Here is a 24,477-nt window from a genome sequence, read left to right as displayed (position 1 = left end):
AAATCACATACAAAAAGTTATGAAAATCTGGTGGACGTGGTCATAAGTGGTAATTTTTTGGTCAATTTTGGTTTGGCCGTGCTTTGTACGGGATATGGCCGTTGGCGGCTGTTCCACTGCTGAAGCACTGCCTTAGCACTGCTAACCACGTCCAGCCACGTGTGTGTACGCGGAAAAATCCATTTGTCAGCGATAAGCCGCTACACACACACTATTTCCCGTGATACCAACGCGTAACACGCGTCAGATGACCGTGCTTTGCCCGTGACAGACCGCTAAACTTTCGCGTCTCCCCAAGTTTTAATCACTGCCAGAACACGGATTATCACGTGTGTTTCACGTGTGTTGCACGTCTTTATCACGTATGCCGCCCGTGGTTGTCCACGGAATAAAATTTTGAGCAGTTCAAAACTTTTTACCGCGTCCGACGCCGTTCAGATTTTTCCCCACGTCCTGCCACGTCTATAAATCAACTGTAGCTCATCTTAAAGGGACGCAGTCCTCACGAAATTAAAAAAAAATATGTTGTTGTTGGTACCTCCAATGAACTACTTACACCAAAAACAAACTTTCAAATCACCAAATAAGCTCGTACATTTTGGTTGAAAAAGTGTGACTCTGCATGGTGAATATGCTAATGAGCAAGTCTTGGCGGAGAGTCATACGTCATCGATGCACAACTCTTTCCAGCGGTGTTCTGCTCCTCATGCGTACGCTCCCTAGTTATTTATAAATACATGTTTACTATTTATTTTTATATTAATTGTATATATAAATAAGCTTGAAATATTTTGTTTGAAATAATAAAACCACATATTGTCACATTTTATGAAAAAATCAGATATGATCATTTTGAACACTTAAATTGGTTTTCTGAGGCACGGCTGTCAACTTGAGAGTAGGGCATCAATGACGTTGCACCTTTTGGCAGGCTCTTACACGATCGCTTGCAGGAATTATTTTTTAAAAATTGCGTACGGAGACAATTTTTGATGTCCACGCGTATAAATTGGTGAAAGATTATATTTTTTACTCTTCTTAATTATCAGTACGGTGAAAATCTCAGGACTGCTTCCCTTTAAACTCGACATCAATGCGAACAACATCGTCTGCTTCACAGGAGACCACTTTTTGACGTGTTTTGGGAGCAGCATCCTCAACTCATACATTGTTATATGCTCCACTCTTGCCCTAACCAACAACCTTGACCTTGAAAATCCGAACCCTGACACAGTAAGCTGTCTGTGACAGACTTCCGACACTGTCTAGCTATCTCATACAAAAGAAGATGCATATGCCAAGTTTGATTTGGATATCTCAAAAAGTTCTTCTCAACTTATGTCTTCCATAAAATCAATTATGGACAGCACAGACAGACGGACAACACAATATCATAATGCATCTGTGCCCTGTTGAATAAAACCCTTACCGCTGGACTTACCGCTCCTTCCTAGCAGTAAGTCTTCAAATTAACGGTAAATGTTATAATCCTTGATGCTGATTGGCTGTGACGCCTAATTCTGACGGTAGTTACCATTGAAATTCAATGATAAGTTTTATGGTGACACTTTGTGGTGGAGGCATAAAAGAATAAAATAGCAAACGCCACAACAGCTGCTCATTAGTAGTCCAGTAGATGGTCTATATACCACGTAGGGCAACTTTCTACGTGAAAAAGTTGCCCAGTTATTTTTTTCCCCTCTGATTCTTGTTGGAGATGGGTATTGAACTAAATCACCAAATTAGCATATATGTGCACAATATAATATGTTGCTAATTCTAATCTAGGAATCCAAAAAATATGGATAACATGACTTTTCAAGGGTTTCCTGTGGTGAGGAATCTATTTGTAACACCAGTATATACATGTAGTATGGTCTAATACCTAATGGACTGTTGTGCACATGGAAATTAGCTCATTATGCTAATTATGATATCTAAGACACTTACACTATTTAAAATAAGAAACTAGTGTTGTAGAAAGATTCTTCATCATAGAAAACCTTGAAATTATGGTAATGGGCCGAATGCATAAATGCTAGCAATTGCTTGTGCTAGCCTTTTACTCGAATCCGTATGCATAAAAACGAGCAATTAATATTGCTTGCGAGCAGAAGCTTTTGCTAGCAAGCACAAGCAATTGCTTGCTGCCCGCAAGCAATTGCTTAGAGACCAAGCATTTGCTTAAAAACGTATGCATAAAACATACCTTTTGCTAGTTCTTGCTAGCAATTGCTTACGATTTTCCAAGCTCTGTAAAATGAGCTTGAGCTTTTGCTTAACCGGAACGTACCCTTTTAAGCATCCTTTTCATATTTATGAAAGAAAGACCACACTTGTGAAGGAGTGGTATAAATCTACAAGAAATTACTCATAAGTAGTGTAAGAAACTTTTTCATTTCAACAACAGGAATTTCCAGTGGTTAGCACGCAAAATGTGATGAAAAACAGGTAGGATGTCTTGACTTCGGTGGAGAGCAAGGAGACCTCTCTCCGCGTGCGATCTGGCAGATCCGGGCTACTGTAAGCTGCAGTGATGGGAATCAGCCAGTAATACGTGTGTGTGTGCATAGCTGTGTGTGATTGTGTCTGTGTGTGCATTTCATAGCTCTTCTGCTATGTCAGGAAATGTTTCCACACAGACATGCCCTTTCAAATACATGCTGCCACACTCGCCTTTGTTCTTGTGTTCGCACAGGCGTGACGTCCCTTTTGTTGAAAACGCAGGCAATTGCTTGTGCGGGACAAGCAAAAGGTATTAGCATAAGCAAAAGGTTATACATACAACGTGTATGGATTTAAGTAATTGCTCGAGCTAGACCTTTTGCTAGACGAGCTTGTGCTTTTGCTTGAAGCAATTGCTTACAAGCAATTGCTTGTTTTATGCATTCGGCCCATTATCTGTGTTTTGGGGCTATCTAGCTTAAAACTAGTGTATAGCACATTTTACATATCGTCGCTGGGGTGACAAGACCTTGTATCTGAAATATTGGTGAAAATGACTTTTTTGATTAATGGTCAAATAATGGGTTAAGTGACGTCCTGGCCAAATCCCAAGTGTCTTGCTCCAAAAATGAAGCCACCATGGCATGTCAAAGGAAAGGCTATCCCATTCGCTATAGTGCTTTGGCCGCCATGTTTTTTGGCTCTCCTGAACATTTGACATTTTGTAGATACGAGGTCTTGTCGCCCCAGCAACGATATGCTGATAAGAAGATTATGTTACAATGACTAGGCTAACTTGAAGTATCACTAAAGGTGATTAATACCATCGCTCCCACATCTCAGATTCCTATGAAAAAGAATACCTGGTGAGTTTGACTGCTTCAAAATTGTGGAAGTAGTTCATATCACAAGATTGTCACGAAAATAAACTGTTACCATGACAATGCATTGTCAGGTACAAACACAAAGTGTGTCTTGCATAACTACACCTATAAATCATTATACATACCGAATTTGAAATAAATTGCTTAAATACTGTGGAAGTAGTTTACTCCACAAGGTTTTGGGAAATTTGTAGTTACCACGGCAACACTTTCTCTGATAAACATAAAATAGTTTTTTACATGTCTTGCACATCTACACCTCAATGTCATCATGTACACCAAATTTGAGTTCAATTGCTTCAAAATTGTTGAAGAAATTCACTCCACAAGATTTTCACGAAAATATGCCGTTACCATGGCAATACCTTGTCAGGTACAAACACAAAGTGTGTCTTGCATAACTACACCTATAGATCATTATACATACCAAATTTGAAATAAATTGCTCAAATACTGTGGAAGTAGTTCACTCCACAATGTTTTGGGAAAATTTTGGTTACCATGGCAATGCTTTCTCCAACAAACACACACACACACAAAAAAATGTCTTGCACATCTACACCTCAATGTCATCATGTAACCCAAGTTTCACCAAAATTGCTTCAAAACTGTAAGATTTGCAATGTACCGCTTGACCGTCAGACCGCCCGACCGACTGACCACACGCTGATTCCTATACACCCCATTATACACTTTGTGTAAGCGGGGTATGATTAAAAAGTTGCCCATGGTAGCCAAAGTGGCAACCATGCTGAATTTAATTCAATACCCATTTAGAACATGAACCATCACCGCCATCACAACCACCACCAACAACAAACAACCTTGTGCTTAAACGGCATTCTTGGGTCTGAAAAACATCTGCTGGACATAAGTGTGCTGAAGAAGGGCTCCATCTTTAACCTGTTGAGGACAAGCTGATTTTATTATAACACACAATTCCCACAGACACCTGGCTGAGTATACTCAGGACTAGTCTTCAACGCAGAGACTCCAACCCCAAGCACCTTCTGATCTGGAGATTCTCCCGCCTGAAACCCCTAGCAAACGGGAGACTCCAAGTTTATGTGTGCCAAATGCGAAGTTCCTAGGGTTATAGATGCTCTCTGGTGCAATCTAAGGCTTATTTTTGCAACATACGATAGCAATAAGTACGAAATCCTTTACAACGGGAGACATTGAGCCAGGGCGGGAGAAATTAAATCTCAAACGGGAGAACAGGAGATTTTGCAAAAATAGGTTTTCGGCGGGAGATCTCCCGTCGAAAACGGGAGAGTTGGAGTCTCTGTCAACGGGTTAAAAAAATGTTGGCATACACAGTGAAATAATGCCTGAGGATAAATATTAGGCAGCTGCCACATGCAAGGCCTTCAACAAGTTGTTTCTCTCTGTGAGACTGTGGCAGTTATATACAGCAGGTGACTGCAGCCACAGGTGGTCAGTACAGGGGTTTGACTGCAGTTCAGTGAGATCCCCCCCCCCCCCCCCCCCACACTAAATTCAAGTGAAGCCTTTGCATTGTTTGGTTTTAGATGTCTCTTGATTTCATGTGTAGTGCATTAAGATGTACCAATACTATGCTTCCACAAAAAAACACTTCATTTACAAACATGTCATATCACTATCAGCTAGATCACTTCTCAAGATGTGATTAAAAATTCAACAAACTTTGTGAATGCCTTTACAAAGAGCATGCATGTGAATTAACATACGTAGCTACTTTATCAATAAAGAACAAACCTACCAGAAAAGCAGTGAAAACTAGGAAGAAGCAGATTGAGTCTTCCATTGTCTAACATACAGGAGAATCTCATTATAACAATATCGTTGGTCTTGGGTGATCAATCTTGTTATATCTGGACTCTTGTTGTACCTGAACACTTTGAACCCCCCCCCCCCCCATATGAAAATGTACAATGTATAAAAACAGACAAGAGATCTAGGAGTCCCGCGTTCACCCGAGTATCTTAAGTTCACCTTCCATGCATTCTTGCAGACTTCTACCTGAAAATTGTGCAAATTTGAGGGGCAGGGGGCAGGGGGCAGCTATGAGAGCTTCTATGAGGGTATGGTGTCCATTTGCATATTCCATCACACTGGTAAAAATACCTGCCATGTACCTACACTGTATTCAGAAAATTTGACTATGCAGTGGAAAAGAAAAAAGACATAATTGTGAAAACTGCCCCCCTCCCCCCATTTGATCCCCACCAAACCCCTGGAGCTACAATGTACTATGAATAACCCTGAAAGTGCTCTCACTAATGTACAGTGTATTTACTCAGAGTATTTCCAGTTTTAAACATTTCTTTGTGTCTTTTTTATGTTGTGGCAAGTATGTAAATTGTCATCCTTGAGACAACCACTGGGTTTGGTGACAAATGTGACCATGAGTTTTGAAGAAGAAGAAAATGTGTTGGTACCACCTCCCACTTTAACTCCCCCTCCCCCTGCCCACCCCTGGATCTGTCATGAACAAAGTAGAAACTACAGCAATCTACTTAACCATAGCACTAACTTAGCATATATCTTCTGGTTCTAGATAGAAGACTTGTAAAGATTTCTTGAATTTGTGAACTTTGCCTCTCCCACCCACTGCACTGTGCCCCATAGAGCCCCCAGGTATGGAATGGTGCCCATTTGCATAGATACATATTTTACACCCCTGGCGATAATCCTTGCCAACTTTGGTAAAAATCTGAAAATGCATTTTCAAGAAGATGAAAATGTATAATTTCGGTCAAAATTTGGATGATCCCCTCCCCTCCCGAGCTCCATGGCGGGCACCCCTGGATCCACCATGAACAAAGTTTCAATGTACTTTACAGTGCGACCTCTCCTACCTGGCCTCCCTCTATCTGGATCTCTCTATTATCTGGATGCGATCTCCGCCAGATTTTTTTTTCTTCCAATCTAATAATTGCAGGGGAAAGGGGAATTGAGCAAGACCAAAGGGCAAGTTGAGCCATGGCTCAACTTGCCTCACAAGGTCTGGCCCATCTTGCCAAATATAGTACAAAGCAATTCATATAGTATTATAATTTTTAGATATGAAACTAACAAGCAAAACTTCAAGAAATGTTGGAAGTTAGGAAGAAAAGATTAAAAATTCATTGATTTTTTTTTTTCTTGAGAATTTTTGAGTCTTTGTTGTTAAAGACAAATAACAGTCATGTCTGATATATAAACTTAATTTTGATATTTGTGTCATGTGTTTGCACAAATGGCTGGAAATTAATAATGTCAAATATCTTGGACTTTCCTTTCCTTATTATTTTGATCTTCATGAGAAACTTTTTTGTTTTAGTTTGGCGAAGGCAAAAATGTCACTGGCCCTAATCTCAGTCATTGCATTAAGGCTATTACAATTTTCTTACACAGAATATCATTACCATATATTTTACTTGATATCCATTATATCTCTTTCAAAAGCACACAAGAAATGAGAGAATAGTTAAGTCTTGATGTCTTTATTTTTAATTGAAACTGATTACTAAGGTAGACTCTTGTACATAATGTTGATTAACCAAACCTTGACATAACATAACAATTTTCTTGGTCCCAACATTTAGATTTTTTATGTTATTTCATTGCCTTTTCATTCTCCATTATACAACAGTATTTTACTGGGTCTGAGGAGTTTGTCATATTGTAAGAGAGTCCACCATCAAACTATACAAACAAACATGTAACTTGAAACTGGCTCCTGGATTGAACTAACTATCCATACCGTATTTGCCAATATTGATTTTCCCAACAATTAATTTATTTGTAACTCTGTCCAGGGATACAAAGTAATATTTTTCTCAATTTTGTAGTAACAAGATTTTATTTTTCTTCAAACAAAACAGTGGTTTTGTACTTTTTTATGTTTACTGGAACAATGGTCTGCTACATGGGATAGTTTTGTTGTTTTGTTTTGTTTTGTTTTTTAAATAGGAACACTGAGTACCAGAATTGTTGGAAACATTTCATTCACTGCTGTGGCCGCAACATCAATGATATTTGAAGTTTGTTTCAGCTAATGGTCAACACTATTTACAACATGATTTACTTAATCAAACATGAAACTGTGACATATGAATGGAGCTGACTTTTTGTCCCATGATGACTTTCTTCGTTTAGTTAATCTATGATAGTATGAAAGTGACTCAATCTGTCTCCGAGTGATAATTAAATATAGGCCCTACGTTTATTCATGAACAGAAGGTAATCATTTCATTGGATGTTGTTGAACTTTTTGACATTAAAAATAATTTCAAGCAAAATAATGCTGTATTTTCATGAACTTGCAATGCTTCATGTTTGCATTATGTTGGGCAATGGTGGTATAGTCACTGCAAGCACACAAATGGTAAAGCAGAATGGTTATATTCAACAGTAGTCTCTGGTTTTGACATGTGTGATTTTGTCTTGGCTTGGCAAACAAAAAACAATTATATAATTATCTATTAACTATATCTGTACAAATTCTTCTTTGTTTTTGTTTTTGTTCTGAAAATTTTAATGAAATACAAATGTAAAAGAAACTTCGAATTCCCATAGGTTAACATGCAAAGTTTATAGTTGGGATTGGAAGATTTAATATCTTGTTACAAGTGGCCTCCTTGTACCTGATCTCGCTATTATGGGATTCCCCTGTAGTTTATTTTACTTCTTCAATTTAATTGTATGTCAATATGTTAACACAATATAAATCTGAATCTGTAACTAGTCTGTCCCCTGTATGCTTTTGCTGTATAAAAAGTGACTTTATTACAAAGTTCTCACTTATCTATTGCTTAATCACTACCAACTGAGTATTCACTACATTTCAGTCAGTTTTCTTGGATGAAACTTATGCCTTGGTGCTCCAGCATCTATGATGGCACAGGGAGGACCTATGTCACTGTCAAACTCTTCACCAATTTCATACATCTTAACACTGGCTTCTTTCAGCCTTGAGAAATGAACAGAAATTATAATTATTCTGTCTGTTACACTTTTAAAGGGCCTCTTGCACCTATGAACTTTGGTATCATGTGTCAGTTGTAACGCATTTGACAGAGATTCATAATTTCAGCTACATTCCATTCAAAGATGGCATTTCACACCAGAAATACTGCACTTTCTTTAGTTCAAACCTGACCACAGATCAGCTGACTCAAGAGCATTATATAATTCTTCATTTGGTATTTCTTTTGAAAGTGCACAACCTTGTCCAGTCACTTCATACAAAATTTCATTCATGAGACATGTGTGAATATGTAATCGATGTCCACCACAAGTTACAATCCTGCATGCTAAACCAGAACAGTCCAAGTTAAGAAGCAGAAAGACATTAATGCTACATACATACTTTGGTGTCAGTGCCCTTCTGATTCTAAACAGAACATCTTTTAGACATTATACTTTTCAACCCATTGAAGATTTTCTCCCCTCCTTTCTTTGTAATTGCAGACTTCTACTTACAAACTCTGAAAGGAAAACATATCAAATTTGCAGTCATACTGTAGTTTAAAAGAGGTGCATTCAAATGAAAACACGGAGAACAAAAATGTGAAGATTTATCTAGATGGGGCAGTCATAAATATGGATTGCCTTGTCGTCTGATACAGATACCATTTTAGCTCCATTTCCACTGTATTTAGTCTGCCAAACCTGCAAAACAAGAAAAGATGAAAGTATTCATTTGTTATCAATCTTGATCTTTATTGTGAATGTTCTCTCTCTCTCTCTTTTAAAAGGAGCAGTCAATATTTGATTGCAAAATAAATCGAAACTTCCACGTGAAAATATACTACTGGGTGAGTCAAAGTAGTAATGTTGCTGTGGCAACTGGTATGCCTCCGCCACCTTCCATATTCTTTACATACATGTACTTCTCCAGTACATCTTGACAAGGCAAGAGGACAGTTTCACATGACTGGCAAGAAAATTAAATGACATGTTTGAAACTTTGAGAGCACAACCCAAATGTGTTGAGAGTTTATGCATTCCTTGAACCAGGTTTTATTTGGATGGCTAAATTGTTTCAGATAGCAAGTATTCAGGAATTTGATTATGCTACATTTACACTATGTTCTGGCAACCACTGCAGCCCCATTTGCCTGAAACGGAGTGCACTGTGGGTAGGTGGGACATTCTCATTCTTATTTCCTCTCAGTATTCTAGTCTTGTTCATTCCAGTCATCGCTTCGGTGATCATGTCGCTATCAAATGCCATCCTCACAGCGTCTGGTCAGACTAGACTACACCATATTTCCTGTTACGTCCAATTAAGAACCGCTTCAAAAGTTTTGTTACGGCCTATTACGTGCTGTCACATTTTCTTGTGTACATCCTGTTTCACTACACCCTACTAGGTTTCTCATCAGCACCATGAATGCCATGACAAATTCTTTGACCAAAAAAAAATTAAAATAAAAAAATAAATAATAATATGGCATCCACAGCAATTACAGCCTGTTAAGTTTGGCAATCCTGTCCCCCACGTTACCTCACATCCATTTCAGATTTTGTCCATGCTGCCCTGAAACATAACTTCTGTGGCCACCAGGAACATGGTGTAAACATCACATTATTTTCACTGGACCTTTGACCCCATGACCCAAACTTTCTTCAAATAATCACAACCAGTAATAACTGGTAACATCCAATTTTCACAATCCTTTGAGCTATTTTCAAAATGTGGGGAAAGTGACTGACACTTAAACATTCTCACTTGAACTTTGAACCACGGACCAAATCTTTTCCTACACAATCATTGTGCAGTACTGCATGTAAATGCCTAGTAGATCTAAGTGGATGCATTGAGTAAATTCAAAGGTATGGAAAAGATAGTGGAATTTCAGCATTAAATGGAATTATGGCATTTCAACCTGCCCTTTGACTCCTTGACCATGGACCCCAAAATTCAACAGAGAATCATTGTCAGGCAGTACAAGCATATGAATTCAGTTTTCATGGAGAAACCTTCAGCCATTTCCAAGATATGGAAAAAAGCTATTTTGTAGCATTTTCACTTGACTTTTAACCCAATGGCCTAAAACTTTTCCTCTAAGAATCTTTATCTGGTGGATGTATACACTATTAAAGTTTCATGAAAATGCCTTTAGGCATTGAAGAAATATGAGGGAACTAGTAAAATTTGGAGAATTTGACCCTGACCTTTGACCTCGAGCATGTGCCTCCAAAATTTGATAGGCACAGCTTCATCCACTCATAAATACATTGGATTATGCCATGTTTCATTCAGATACCCCAAATAGTTCTAAAGTTATGCTATCCACAAAATCAATTGCGGACAGAAACACGGAAGGATGGATAACCTGAAAACACAACATCTTTGTGGCTGAGGTATAATAACGTTTACACTTTTAAAATGGACATTCATGTAAAAACCAACCAGAAACAAAAGGCCACCATATATGTTTTTAAAGAGTGTTTTATCCAGAATCATTAGATATCATTCTTTTTTTATGTGTGTGGTATGTGTTCATGCTTGGATGAACAGGAGACATTGATTGTGTAATAGACCCCATTTACAGTGCGGGGCTGGACCGAGAGGCGGCCGAGCCTGGTCTCAATTGCGGGGCCAAGCCCCCCAATTCTGTCCGTTTACAGTGCGAGGCTCGGCCCAGGCTTTTCCTTCAAACCTTTCAATATCTTGTTGTTGTGGCGCTCTGCTTGTAAACAAACTCAATTTGGTATAGTCTGGTTTTCAGACCCTTTGCCAATTGGATTCGGTGGCGAGGAAATCGCCGTTCGGGCAAAGGCCTTTGCCGAAGGAAAAATCCTTTGCAGGACAAAACCACCTTAAACTAAACTAGTTTTCGACGTTGAGGGGGTTAATATCCTGAAAAGCGAAATAATACGGGCAGAGGGTCTGGAAGCTAGACTAAAATTGGCTGCGCATTTGACCCAGTTTGTGTTTACACTGAGAAAAGGCCGGGCTCGGTCGAGACTACCTCCAGAGTGTGGCCAAATGCGCGGCCAATTTTGGCCCCGCATTTGGCTTTTTGCGCGTTTACAATGAAATGAAGGCGGGCTGGGCCGCGGCCGAGCCGTGGCCCAGCCCCGCACTGTAAACGGGGTCATAGAGGGCAAACTCAAGTGAAAGTATACTAATACTTATGTGGTGTTTGAAAAAAAAATTGGGATTTGGGTAACTATTCACTCATTCTTTGCAGACCCAAATAACATCGCGAACATCCTTTGGACGTCCTCCTCTTCACTGTACTGTGCTCTAGTCCCTTGGTTGAACAGGAGATGTTTGAGAGAGTGCAAAATTCAACTTGTGCAAAAGTATGGTGATGCCTATTCATTCCTTAGGGTGGGATTTCACGGAGCACGCGAACGATTTGCGAAGGACGCGAATGACAAAATCCAACATTCGGAAAAGTTTTTCTCCGAATGTGTTCTGACAATGAAGCCGAAAACTATTCTTGCGCAATTTGTGCGAAGTTTCCATGACGTATGTGCGAATGTCATGTGTATCATTGCTAAAGTACAGCATGTTACGTACACGAAGAACACGCGACGGAAATGCGAACAACGAAAAATTTTCAATAATCATGGGAGAAAATGTACCCAAGGAGAGGTGGAAGCTGTCTTGAGTTGAATTTTTTTTCTTTCCTCTATTTCTCCTTTCTTTTTCTCTCATTTCTCTATCGTGCGCTTGCCTACATTTTTTTTTCCTAGGACGTATCTCCACTAGTAAAGCATTTGATCTTTTTTTTTTTGCAGTTCCTCCAACACATAATCTCTATAGTTCAAATGAAATTTTACATACTTAAGATTAATTTTAAGTGTATTCTGCGATTTTTTGTATATCAAACATTTCTTTCTCTTTGCTAGTCTTTAATTTCTTTTGTTACTATAGTTGTTAATAATTGTTTGATGTTTAGATGTATGCTACGATTTTTATTTGTAGAAAACATATACAGTAGGTCATACATCCCCCAAACGTGCGCTAAACGTTCGCGAGAATGTCTCAAAAGGTACGCGAACAGTTTGCGATTACGTCGTAAAATGATCGGAAAAACTTTGCAGATTTCGCGTAACATACGCAAGACATTCTCCAAAGTTTCGGAGTCTGTTTGGGGTTTCACGAACATTTTGCGAACATCGTGCGTGTCTTGCGAAGGTCTTGCGCATATGACGAGGCTTTAAAGACACTTTCGAGAACAATTCACGAGCAAATCACGACCAAGTGTGCGGAAAAAGTTCACAAAAAATTTCAAACTCTTTTGAAATTATCGCCGAAGTAAAAACGACATTCGCGAACAATTGATGACGCTTCTGAACCCTCACGTTCGTTTGGCGAACTTTTGCAGACTAAAATACGAATACTGGATTTTGCCATTCGCGTCCTTCGCAAATCGTTCGCGTGCTCCGTGAAATCCCACCCTTATTAGCAGATGCAAATGACATCTCTAACAAAATTAACCATGCCACACACATCACCAATACACACACACATTCACACTCAGTCAGACACAAACACACACACAAACCTAGCTGATCTTCGACAGCCTGGATGTCCTTTGTTGAAGTTACAGTTTGTTCCCTTTCTGCGGTACTTCTAAAAGTTTTCATATGCAATTTACGATAAGCCTACCAGGACATCTGATGTTTGTTGCCGAAATTGTCTCAAGACCTGGGTCACATTGCATTGATACTGTGCACTTTCTGTCACCAAGAAAGATCAGCCTTGAAGGCGAGCTGAGAATGCACCATGCTTGCCCATTCAAGTTCATACACATAAGGACAAAGGCCAATTGAAAGCTACCATTTTTTTGTTGTTGTAAATAATAGCCCTATTCAGTGCCTATGTGATGTCTGCTAAGTTAGGCAAGGCCCTTGAGCACAAGCTCACATCTATAACCTGTTGAATGCTGCCACTCTTTATGGAAAAAAAAGAAGCAGCCACTTATCCTCTCTCTGTTTCATTTTGAGATGGTGCATGACTACATGCAAAATAGTGGTTACCTACATGCGTATTTGAAACCAAGTCATCATTACATAAAGAAACTTTCTGTAAAATCCCAAATTTCACATTAAACATAAAAATGAAATTCACATTCAATCATATTGCCATGTTGAAAGTCAAGTGCATTAACATAACGATGAATCGTTTCCCCCCAAAGGACTCAGTCACTGTCCATCTTTGGTGTGCTATGTGACATGAGTGTGTGTGTGCATACAAGTGCAAATTTGCTCCTGAAAAAAGCATGAAATTATGCATTGCATCTCATTTGATACATTCATTGCATACTCGAATACTTTTGTGCAAGTCCATTTTTGCATTCTCATACAATGCCTCCTGTTCATCCAAGCATGGACATTTTACATATCATAGAAAAATGAAGACGAATGATGAAGAATAAAACATTCTTTCGAAACATGTATTAATGGCTGGCTTTTAAAGTAAACTGCAATTTTCTGAGAGTAACCCTTCTTTTAACCACACTGTAGAGAAGACATGACACACCATATGAATTCTATCAGAAACTTTTTCACATCAAGAGGTTGCCTCACCTGATCGTAATGATCATAAAAAGTTGCTACACACTGTCTTGTGGTGCTGTCCCATACCTTCACTGTCTTATCTGACGAGCTGGGGAAAAGAGGGTCAAGAATATCAAGTGATCAACAATTTTAAATTATGTACATTATATCTCTGTACAACTTGAATTTCCAGTATAATGGATAATAACATTTGATTATTACAGTACTCTTCACTTAATCGAGTACCGCTTGATAATAGGGTATACTTACTCCTCTTAAACAAATAAAAACAGGAGATAAAAAAAAGTTCCTGATGCGCATTATATTTACTGGATAACTGGGTTGGCATTCCGAATAAACGGGAAGGAATTTTCCAGATTATCCTGATTTACTTCCACAATTTATTTCACATGCTAAAAAGAAAACATCATGTTCACAATAAAACAGAAGAGAAAAGTATATACAAACATAGCACGTGAGGTGTCAGTAAAGGCTGTATGAAGCCTATCGAGGCCGATTCCCTTACAAACAATAAATAGAACACAATTTCCATCAAATATACATTAACGAACAAAAACAACAAAGAAACATCACAACAATAAAAAAGGGGAAAAAGTGGCAAAATTATTACAATAATTACTCAATTGCACTTTGGATTAAAAACATTTTGTATTTACGTTTAAAAGATGACAGTGTTGGACTCTCTTTTTCTCGCAGAAAGGCTTTAGAATTTGTGTAAATATTAATCAAGAAACTCTGAGGTGCTGAAAGCCAATAGAGGGCTTGGGTTGACATTTTAACATGCTAAATCTGAAGTGTACAAATGATTGGCCTCATCACTGGCACAAGTAGACGTACTATGCCGTGTACGAACTGCACCAGTACCACACACACACACACACGCACAGTGACACACTAATCACTATACATGTGCCAATGAGCTATGGCTAGCTCTCAAGAAAAATGAAGAATAAACTAACTCCATTGAGATCTTAACCTTTCTTCAGGCTGTTAACTGAAAAAATTATGGTCGCCATGAAACACATAGGAACCCAGCCGAATTTGTTGCAGCATTTGGCTGCATATGCATATTTGTGACCCATCACGTCAAAAGTAGCTATTATAAGTCGCTGACATCAAAACTGAGAAAAATCAGATTTTAGTTGAGGTACCGATAAATTGAAATTTTGATTTTTGGCTAATTGGAAACCATAGGGTTTTATCTACCACTAGTTTCAAACTGGTACCAAATGGCATTCACTGATTTTGTCATTTAGCACGGTCATGATACAGTTCAATTCTCGAATGGGGAATCACAAGTTAAACAAATAAGCCAGTTAGCAGTTCCACTTCTCGCATGAGCAGAAGAAAGGTCATTCATACCAACAGGGATGTTGGCTTTTAAATTCACTGGGATAAGCATCTGTGTTGTAATGATTATTCATGTAATCTTTATAAATGCTGCTTGCCAGCACATCCACCTGACAGCAAAAGTGGTATAAGCCAGTTCACAGTTAGCTCACGGGCACATTAGTACAAATGACCTTTCTTTTTTCTTAGTTGGTTAGGCACTTCACTCGTTTTCAAAGCAGCATGATGCATAAGTATGCCCACAATTTATGACTTCACGTTCAAACAAAGAATGAACTTGCACAGAGCAGGTGACAAGAATGGTCTGTCAATTGACACTTCAGCAGGCATTCATTTCATAGTTTCGTGTTGAATGCATAAACAATGTGCTACCACGCTTGCTGTCAGGTGGATGTGCTAGTAAGCACCATTTACAAGGGTTACATGATTAATCAATACATCGGGGACGCTTATCTCGCACGCCTGATTGTACAAATTACCTTTTTCTGCTCATGCGCTAGTGGAACTGTAACTTAGCTTACTTGGCAATAATCAGGAGAAAGAGATTGTTAATACCTCCAATGCAAAATAATGAAATGGATGCTTTCCCCAAGTGTTAATTGATGGATCATTCTGGTCATATGGTCTACGCAAGTTCATTCTCTGTTTGAGCAGGATCAATGAATTCCATGAAGTGTTATGTAAAGCTTATGCGTTATGTCGCTCTAAAACGAGTGAAGTGCCCCTAACCGACTGAGGAAAAAGAAAGGTCATTCAGACAAATGTGCCCATGAGCTAACTCTGAACTGGCTTATGCTGTAAAACTCTACCTACAACTATGAGTCTTACAGCCCATGAGGTAGACACCAAGTAAAACAACCCCCTGCATGAGATAGACACTAAGTAAATCAGGAACACAGGCTACACACTATGCAAATGAGGTCTACAAAATTGACACTAGGCAAGTATGGCCCATGAGCTTGACCAGGGAGGTGTAAGAAAAGGAGAGACAACTCCTGCTCTCCTTTGAAGGATGCGCAGCACCGCCGAGAAGTTACATGTATGCGCTTAACTACACGTGGAAATCAGGTGCTTTGACAAAAGAGAGCATCAATAATCGGGACTAGCGCTCTCACATCTAGAAATACTTGCCCCTACTGCATTTCGCTCTCTCTTTCAATGTGATGGCAACAATGAATTTGTGTACCTTGAATTGGGGCAGCGAATCAAAATGCAGTGTAAAACTGACAATTTTAACAGCAAATAGTTTAAAAGCACGCTGGAGCACGCTTTAGTGGAGTACTTTATTTGAAAGATCAAAATATCCCAGATTAAAGGATAGAAAACTAACATGCGGAAATGTGCGCATTGTAGAAAAATATTAGGTTTTTAAGAGGGCCTAATTTTCATATCATTTCGATTTGCGCATTATGAAGAAACTGGAAATACATGTTTATAATATTGAATTCTTTCCTAAACTACTCTTAATCAATTCGAGTATTTCATTTAGAATTTTACGGGGAAATAAAGCTTGTAATTCAACGAAAGGTGAAATGCGTTCTTCGTCTCCGAACTTTGCCTTGCAACTAGAGCGGTGCAGAGCATGACTTCAAAGCGCATAGTGGAATGCTAGATATCCCATTGTAACGCTTTGAACCCAAACATGTGTTTGCATGAATTACGAAGAGTTGTCTCTCCTTTTTCTACACCTCCCTGGCTTGACACAGGGCCAAAAAAATGTCCATGAGCTTGACAATATGTAAATTAAGCCCACAAGTATGATGCTGAGCTCCTGGGTCTTTTTGCCTGGCGTTGAGCTCTTTGAACTTATTTGCCTAGTATCAAGCAGTCAAGCTTCTGGGCCTCAATTGCCTAGTGTCAAGCTCGTAGGTCTAGTTTACTTGATATCAAGCTTGTGGGCACTGTTTACTTTAGTGTCTAGCTCATGGACTGTCAGTATGACTCACAAGTGTCTTGCTCATATCACTCATTTCAACAACTTTCAATGCCCACTTACTGGAATAAATTACGGACTAGAGCACAAAACTGACCTTGAGACAAAGTGTACATTGTCTGGACAGAAGTGGACACTAGTCACCCAGGAGCTGTGGCCCGACAGTGTTCCTGCCAAGTTGGCTTGTTGGCTGGATGTTTAACAACATTTTTTTTTTTTAGAGGAAAAAGAGATATGTACACTATTTTGTTAACATTATTATTCTCAATGTTGCTGCCACTTATTTCACAAAATTTTTCACATCGTTTACAGGAAGCAAGGAAACTGAGAGATACCTGTAGATAACTTGTTACATTCCTCCATCACCAAACTCTGCACCATTATTATCATCATCGTCATAATCATAACCATAACTGCATCACTATGACATCACTACAATAAGTGTAAGTTTATAATGCTGCAGAGATTTTGGCACAGAATATAAAAACAAGGCAGGTACCAAAATGTCTCGCCCATTTGCGTAGAAGAAATTAAAATGTTTTTCTAACTCCCGGATGTTAATTGACCCCGCCTATGACCTTTGACCTTGAGGTGACCTTCAACTCCCCAAGGGACATTTACCAGCCAAGTTTGGTCACAAACCGACATATGGATCAAAAGTTATGAGCCATAATCGAAACGCGCCGTAAACACTTACCATTGGGCCCTAAAAGTTTGTTGACCTCTTTCTGTGACACCTGACCTTGTGATGAACTTCAACTCCCCAAGGGACATCTACCATCCAAATTTGGTCACAAACAGACATAGGGATCAAAAGTTACGAGCCATAATCGAAACGCGCTGTAAAAACTTAACATTGGGCCCTAAAAGTTTGTTGCCCTGTCTGTGACCTTTGACCTTGAGATGACCTTCATGTTTGGTAGAATGTGTAACTTTGTATAAACACTCTTCCCTCAAGTTTGATTGAAATTCAAGTCCTCAGTAGAGAGTTATTCAAGTTTTTGTAGCGTTAAGGACGGACGAGGGACGGACGGTCAGACGCCGCAGGTGATCCCTTAGTCTCTCCTCACCTCCGGTGGGCTCGACAAAATATGTCATATATCACTGTTTCATATTCAGCTGTGGTATTTTTTTCCAAACAATCTTCTGTACAGGTTGAAGAGATAGCATACAATGTAGCAAATGTAAAATTGGGTCAAAATCTCAATGATTTACTTTGCTGTGGTACATAATACAGCAAATATGGCCAATTTTTTTGACACCCAAAGTGTGACATGCACTCACAGCATGTAGGGAGAAGACAGTTTGACCACTTATTTCTAATAACTACACATCATTTTCAGATTTAATTCCCTGCAAATACATATGCAAACAGCTTGTACTTTGCAGTGAATATAAAAAAAGCTGGTTTCCAAATAGGGTAACACATGTTGGTGTCCAACCTGTTTCATGGTAATGAATGTTACCTCCCGGGGTTGAATTATGGCCTTATACATGAGATAAAGGATATAAACTTCACTGGTTTCAGGAACTTCACACACAATAACAACACACAATAAAGTATGCCAAACAACAGTGCTTTGGCAGTGTTGCTGGGTATTGAAATTCATGATTAGTTTTTGGTGTTCACAGTAACATGCACTACCACTGAATGTTTTATTAGCAATTATGCCACCTTAAATTTTACTCTAATCATGTCCTCAAATTTTGGATCTACAATCAACTGGAGGTGTATCCATAACATGCAAAGTGAAATATCAACATTGACATTCTAGACAAAATGCTGCAACTCTTATGTTTGGTGTCCAACCGCAAGGCTGTTTGTAACAGGCATTATCCAGAAACAAGCAACATCACAAATTATCTTTAAAATTTTAACACAGAAATGCTGCTATGGCGACTGGCATATAAAAAAAAAAAAAAAAAATGTACTGTTAGACTGCAACAATGCGTAAGCAGTGAAATGCGATGATACATCTCACCATCAGAGGGATAATGTGGTGGGAAACACACAATAGTCACAAGTACATCATGGTGCTATGTTGTACTTGTGGATACCGTCAACTTAACCTAGATCAATTGTGGATTGGGGATTGTGGGGTACTAGCTTTTAACACCTCAGAAGCAGTCCTGTACCATTGTATACATAAGTACATAAGTACTCTTCCATCAAAGTGGCCATCACTAGTGATCAAGATGTAACAATTCACTTTTAAGATGAAGGCATGCTATGGCAGGCTTGTTGACAGAAAACCATGTTTCTGTAGCTGCAATAAGATGAGTGTCACAGATAGTTCCTTTTCCCAATTGCAAATTCTGAAATTGACAAACAAATTTCTAAAGCACTGTTTATTTAGGGTCCACTGCAGCATTTAAAATCTGCAAAAGAAATTTTCTTTAATTTTTTATGTCAGCTTTGATGTGACATCTCCAAGTTAGCATGTTTTTATGCAGAGTTGTACTCACAATGAAGAAAAATAAACTTTGTGGAAATGTGTTAAATCCACCTAGAGAGGGAGACAGGCAGTATTATGTAATCGCTTCCAGCCAAGGCTGAATGTCAGGGATACTTGGAATACCAAGACCCGCCCAAAGTTACAGGCTGTAACAATGAAGGAGAGAGTCACTTTCCATTTTGGCAAGTTGTGTTCTGAGGAGTTCATACTCCTATCCCAAGTTTCAACTCCGACTTCATACTTCACTCTGAGTTTGTACTTTGAGTTCGCACTCCAGATCATAGAGAGAGTGGTGTCTCTAGGTTGTGGTGCAGTTTAACTCTTAACGTGCCATGGTCGCCGAACGGCGACCTTAGTCCTGACGTGCCATGGTCGCCGATCGGCGACTAAGAAGAGCGAGAAAAGCATTGATCATTTTAGTTCTTCTGGTACCGTAATGTGTTACACCAAGAAACTGCCAATGATATGTAGTGGTAGCTGATTAGCATAGCCATCGTTTCCACTAAAAATGTGAGCATGCTTACATTGGAAAATTTTGAGTAATTACATGATTTTTCAGCTAGATGTATTTTTTTCGCGTCGGGAAAATCCGCAGCGAGTGCACCCTCTGCGAGATGTGTATGGATCAAAAGTCTCATTGGTAAACCACACGTGTGTATGCTATTGAATCTGCGTGTAAGGTCTATGCGGTTCCAGTCGCATTGTTCCGCTTGGATGCTGTCCTGCGGGAAGCTCTTTTGATTTTGTCCCTCAAAGAGGGTCAGCTTTCGTTCGTCGGTCAAGTCTTTCATCCTTTTGTTTTGATGAACGTCACTAATCGTCCCCACGCTAGCATAGGAATTGCGAGCGGACAAAGACCTGCCGATTTCAATAGAGTACCCCCGCCCGTGGTCCGCTTAGACAAAAGAAGGATTAGTGGGCTCTTCCTTCTCAAGTGGACAAAAGACACTCTTCCAGGGCCGGGGACAATCACTTTAGTTTCAAATACAGCATCTGGGACTAAAGGACTCAGATTTGGGAATGAATTACTGAGGCAGAAAGAGAAATTGCTAGCACAAAATAAACTGCTAGTATCTTTGGAATCATACAATTCTAGAACGCAATTTTGTTATCATTTGAAAGAGGAGATATTGCTCTAAAACTTTCTCACAGAGTCAAGGGAGCGTTCTATTGAAGAAAAGACACGACTGACTCTTTTGTTCCATACTACACAAAAATTTCTAATAATTTTTCTGATGTATCAATTATTTCTGCAATATTTCAGGTTCAGATAGATGTTATGGCAAACTGACTACATGACACGAAAGAACAAACATTTTCTTGATATATGTTGTGTAGAACTCAATTCAAAACAGTCAATAGTTTCAGAGATATGACGGTTTTAAATTTCATTGTCAGTGCAGTTTCGAAACGTTCTGGCGTTAGGTAAAAACCTCTGGCACGTTAGGGGTTTTGGGCCTGGCACATTAAGAGTTAAGCAGCATCGATAGACAAGCATTGCAGTACCTGCTCACACTAGGGATGCAGTATGCATGCTGCCTTGTGAACTTTTAATTTTCCTTTTGGGTTGCCGTCATCGCATTTATGTCGCTTCAATGACTTCACATTGCCATCGTTCTACCTAGCTTTATCCCCACCAGATCTTCCATATTGATCATTCTTAATTGCCAAATGAACTTCAGTCCTCAATCAGTTCAGGAAAGTTTACCTATATTTGAAACTCTTAAAGTATAGTTCAGAAATACCGGAGTTTGACGCAAATGTTAAGGGTCTGCAGTTATTTTTGTTGTGTTCATGAGTCAATCCTATACTTATATATTAAGTAATCAAGTAGTATGGTTATGATATGCAAGACAATATTTGTTATTAAAGTGTTATTTTCTATACGTTCCACAGAACACACTGTTAACTTCTGCTCATGTTTATTTACCTAAATGGTATCGTGAAGTGATAAAACTGGCAGAAATTATCCAGATGTAATAAATAATTCAAATGTAATGTACTTTTGTATGAAGTTTATTTACTTCTGAGTATGGTGGCTAAATCATAGCTCTCTTCACAGAATTACAGGATGCTTGGGGGTATGTGAAGTTGTTTGAATTTTGAGTGCTGAGTAACCAAAACATAGCCAAACACAAATACAAGTTTGATCCTCACAATGAGCAACTCAAAAGTGAGTACCTTACATCCTCAAGAGTTCATCTGCATTATTACGAAGAGATCACACATTCACTGAGATGATGGATGGTACTGATGGGTCTTCCTTAGACTGACTCTATGCTACTTTTCTGTTTGTTTAGCACAAAACAGACATTTCCAAAACTTGCCTCCTGCTCAGAAATCATTGTAATGGGGTACTGATTTGCCCGTTCATGTTACTTGGTTGAAATGTGCACAGGCCATGTAGTTTCTATGTTGGTATGCATCATATGGAATTCTAGTGTTTGGATGAGGCCCCTATGGACAAACATTTCTTTCTGGAGTAGGAAATACCAGGTATTGTTGCGAGGAAGGACCAGAGCGCCATGATAGCAAGTTTTGTATTGGTGGCCATCACCGCTAAATTCATGACCAAAGGAAACACCGAAGTAGATGCAACACAAAGGCTTGTATTGCAAGCAATGACCTCCTTCCATGTGGTAGGTCTCTAGGCTTGCTGATTTTCCTCAAACTATCTTTTAAAATTACAGCTAATACCCAGGTAAAGATTGCCTGGAATAGGTCTAGCCATGTAAAGTGAACCCTGAGTAGAGCCATGAGGTTGTTACCAATGTACCTGAAAGGCTGAAGTTTGGCAAAAATAACTTGTCATGGCAGGGCTCTGCTTTAATGTAATCTTTGGTGCCACTGTACAAAAACTTGTCAGAGGGAAAGTTGTGACATCAATTATTGTTACCTGATCAATTCGTTTGAGAACTTTGTCATATACTCTTTTAAATAATGTATCAGTAACAAAAACAAATCAAATGAAAAACAAGTGCCAAATTGTGTCTCGCCCATTTGCGTACAAGAAATTAATACTTTTCTAACTCCCAGAAGTTCATTGACCCGCCTATGACCTTTGACCTTATGGTGACCTTCAACTCCCCAAGGGACATTTACCATCCAAGTTTGGTCACAAACGGACAAAGGGATCAAAAGTTATAATAATAATAATAGTAGTGGCTACTTGTATAGCGCACAGGTCCACTTTTCAGTGCTCATGGCGCTTCAAAAATGAAAAGATATCATATATTTACATGCATATGGGCAATTCCACGGTAAATGGGTAGTTTTATGCACTCTAGACATAGAGCAATTTCATTTGAATATATTTGTTTTAATCATCTTTTTTTGTTTATTTCGTGAATGAATGTGGCAAGGTGAAATAAAATATTCAACCTCATTGAGTCTTTTTGTCATTTTTTTGTGATCTGCTGGTTTGTTTGTTTTTATTTAATATTGTTGATAATGTGCAAATTTGAAATAAAAATTCACATAAATTGTAACTTGTATAAAATAAATTTTCTTAGAAGACACGCACCCTGGATGGATTATAATTCAAAATTTATCGTCAATGCACCGAGAAATCATTTTCTTGTTCGCCCTGAACGATTACACGAGTTTTGAGAGAGTGGAAAGCAAGCTGGACCAAAAAGGTCGGCGTTCTGTCCTACTTCAGTTACGTACGTTCGGCCTCAATTTCGTTTGGTTTCCAGGCGTCAGAGTGCAGTTATTTTGTGTTACATACACTTTGCTGACCACAGTTTCAAGTTAGGTTTCACTAGTTCAACAGAAGATTAAATCAAATATTTAATATCCGTATTCAAAGTTACCAAATTCAATTTTCTGTCCACGCCGCGAACGTACGTAACTGCTGGTTGAGACACTCCAGAGTCGTTCGATTTAACACGGAAACGCCGACACTACCCTGAAGTTAGACATCTGCTTTCGGTTTCGCGCCAAAAGCATAGCTGTCTTTTCAGAACATTTAGTTATCTAGCTTCAGCTTCCGTTTCTAATTCTGTCCAGTATGTTACGTGCGTTCAGTGGGTACGCTCCGCTTGGTGGGACGCACGAACGGTGGACAGAATCGACAATCGGTCTTCGTTACGTGTGTTCGCACGCGCGTAACTCAGACAGATCGTTCCCATGTCTTGCTTACCTGCTCGTTTCGCGCCGTTCTGTCCGAGGTTGCGTATCGTTCGCATGAAATTTCCCGTGTTATGTCTGCATTGCGTACAATCCAGCATCGACTGCTCAGATCTGAATATGACGGAGGTGATTACGACTCTCGCTGACAAAAGGTAAATTTTGCATTCTAGAGTAGAATCTTCCGTATTTTTAGGATTAATGGCCCTGCTGGCATTATTAGAAATTCTTTTGAGATTCTCTGTATGCTTGCTTTCACTACTCGTTTTCGAGTTCACACGGACGATAACTGAGCCAAGTCCCACATGTGTTATTTTTTGTCAGTAAATTCTTCGTTGCTTCCAGCTTCAAACAATCTTTCTTTTCATCTTTTCGTAATATTTTTTCCTCAAAATAAAACCAAAATGACAGTGACAGAACAGCAATGAACGAAAGCTAAGTCAAGAGTGGTACTTAAAATGGCTGAATACAAGTTTAACTCCACTGTCCATCGTGAGCTGACGCACTGTAACCGTGTTAACGTTAACTCGCTATTCAGTTTACGAAACGAGTGTAACTGTAACATTTTAATATTGAATTTCGAAAGCCAGGCTAGCGCTACGCTAGTGACATGAGTCCTAAGTGCAAGTGTAACCACACGATATCGTTAGTGTATGTAGACACCCATGATCAAACAAGTTAGAAAAGAAAATTTACCAGGCCTACATCGGGACTTGACTTGATTTATTTCTGCCTAAGCAAAGTGCAAACTCGACTTCTAACGTTG

At 39.0% G+C, this 24,477-nt stretch overlaps 1 protein-coding gene across 2 annotated transcripts in view; it reads right to left on the bottom strand.

The window, feature by feature from the left end:
* Positions 1-6,958: 6,958 nt before the first annotated feature.
* Positions 6,959-24,477, bottom strand: part of LOC139716308 (uncharacterized) — a 105,056-nt gene continuing 87,537 nt past the window's right edge. For both annotated transcript variants that reach the window (XM_071627868.1, XM_071627869.1), the window contains 3 exons: positions 17,222-17,314; positions 13,851-13,929; positions 6,959-8,969 (listed from right to left, as the gene is read on the bottom strand). In XM_071627868.1, coding sequence (XP_071483969.1) covers positions 8,880-8,969; positions 13,851-13,929; positions 17,222-17,314 — 262 coding nt within the window. In that variant the 3' untranslated portion in view covers positions 6,959-8,879. The remainder of the gene's footprint in view (positions 8,970-13,850; positions 13,930-17,221; positions 17,315-24,477) is intronic.

Source organism: Diadema antillarum, unplaced genomic scaffold (assembly GCF_040938485.1).
Source record: "Diadema antillarum isolate AM-2024a unplaced genomic scaffold, OU_Dant_1.0 scf00000063, whole genome shotgun sequence".
NCBI lineage: Eukaryota > Metazoa > Echinodermata > Echinoidea > Diadematoida > Diadematidae > Diadema > Diadema antillarum.
The sequence above is the reverse complement of the archived record's forward strand: the minus strand, read 5'-3'. Positions and strand labels throughout refer to the sequence as shown.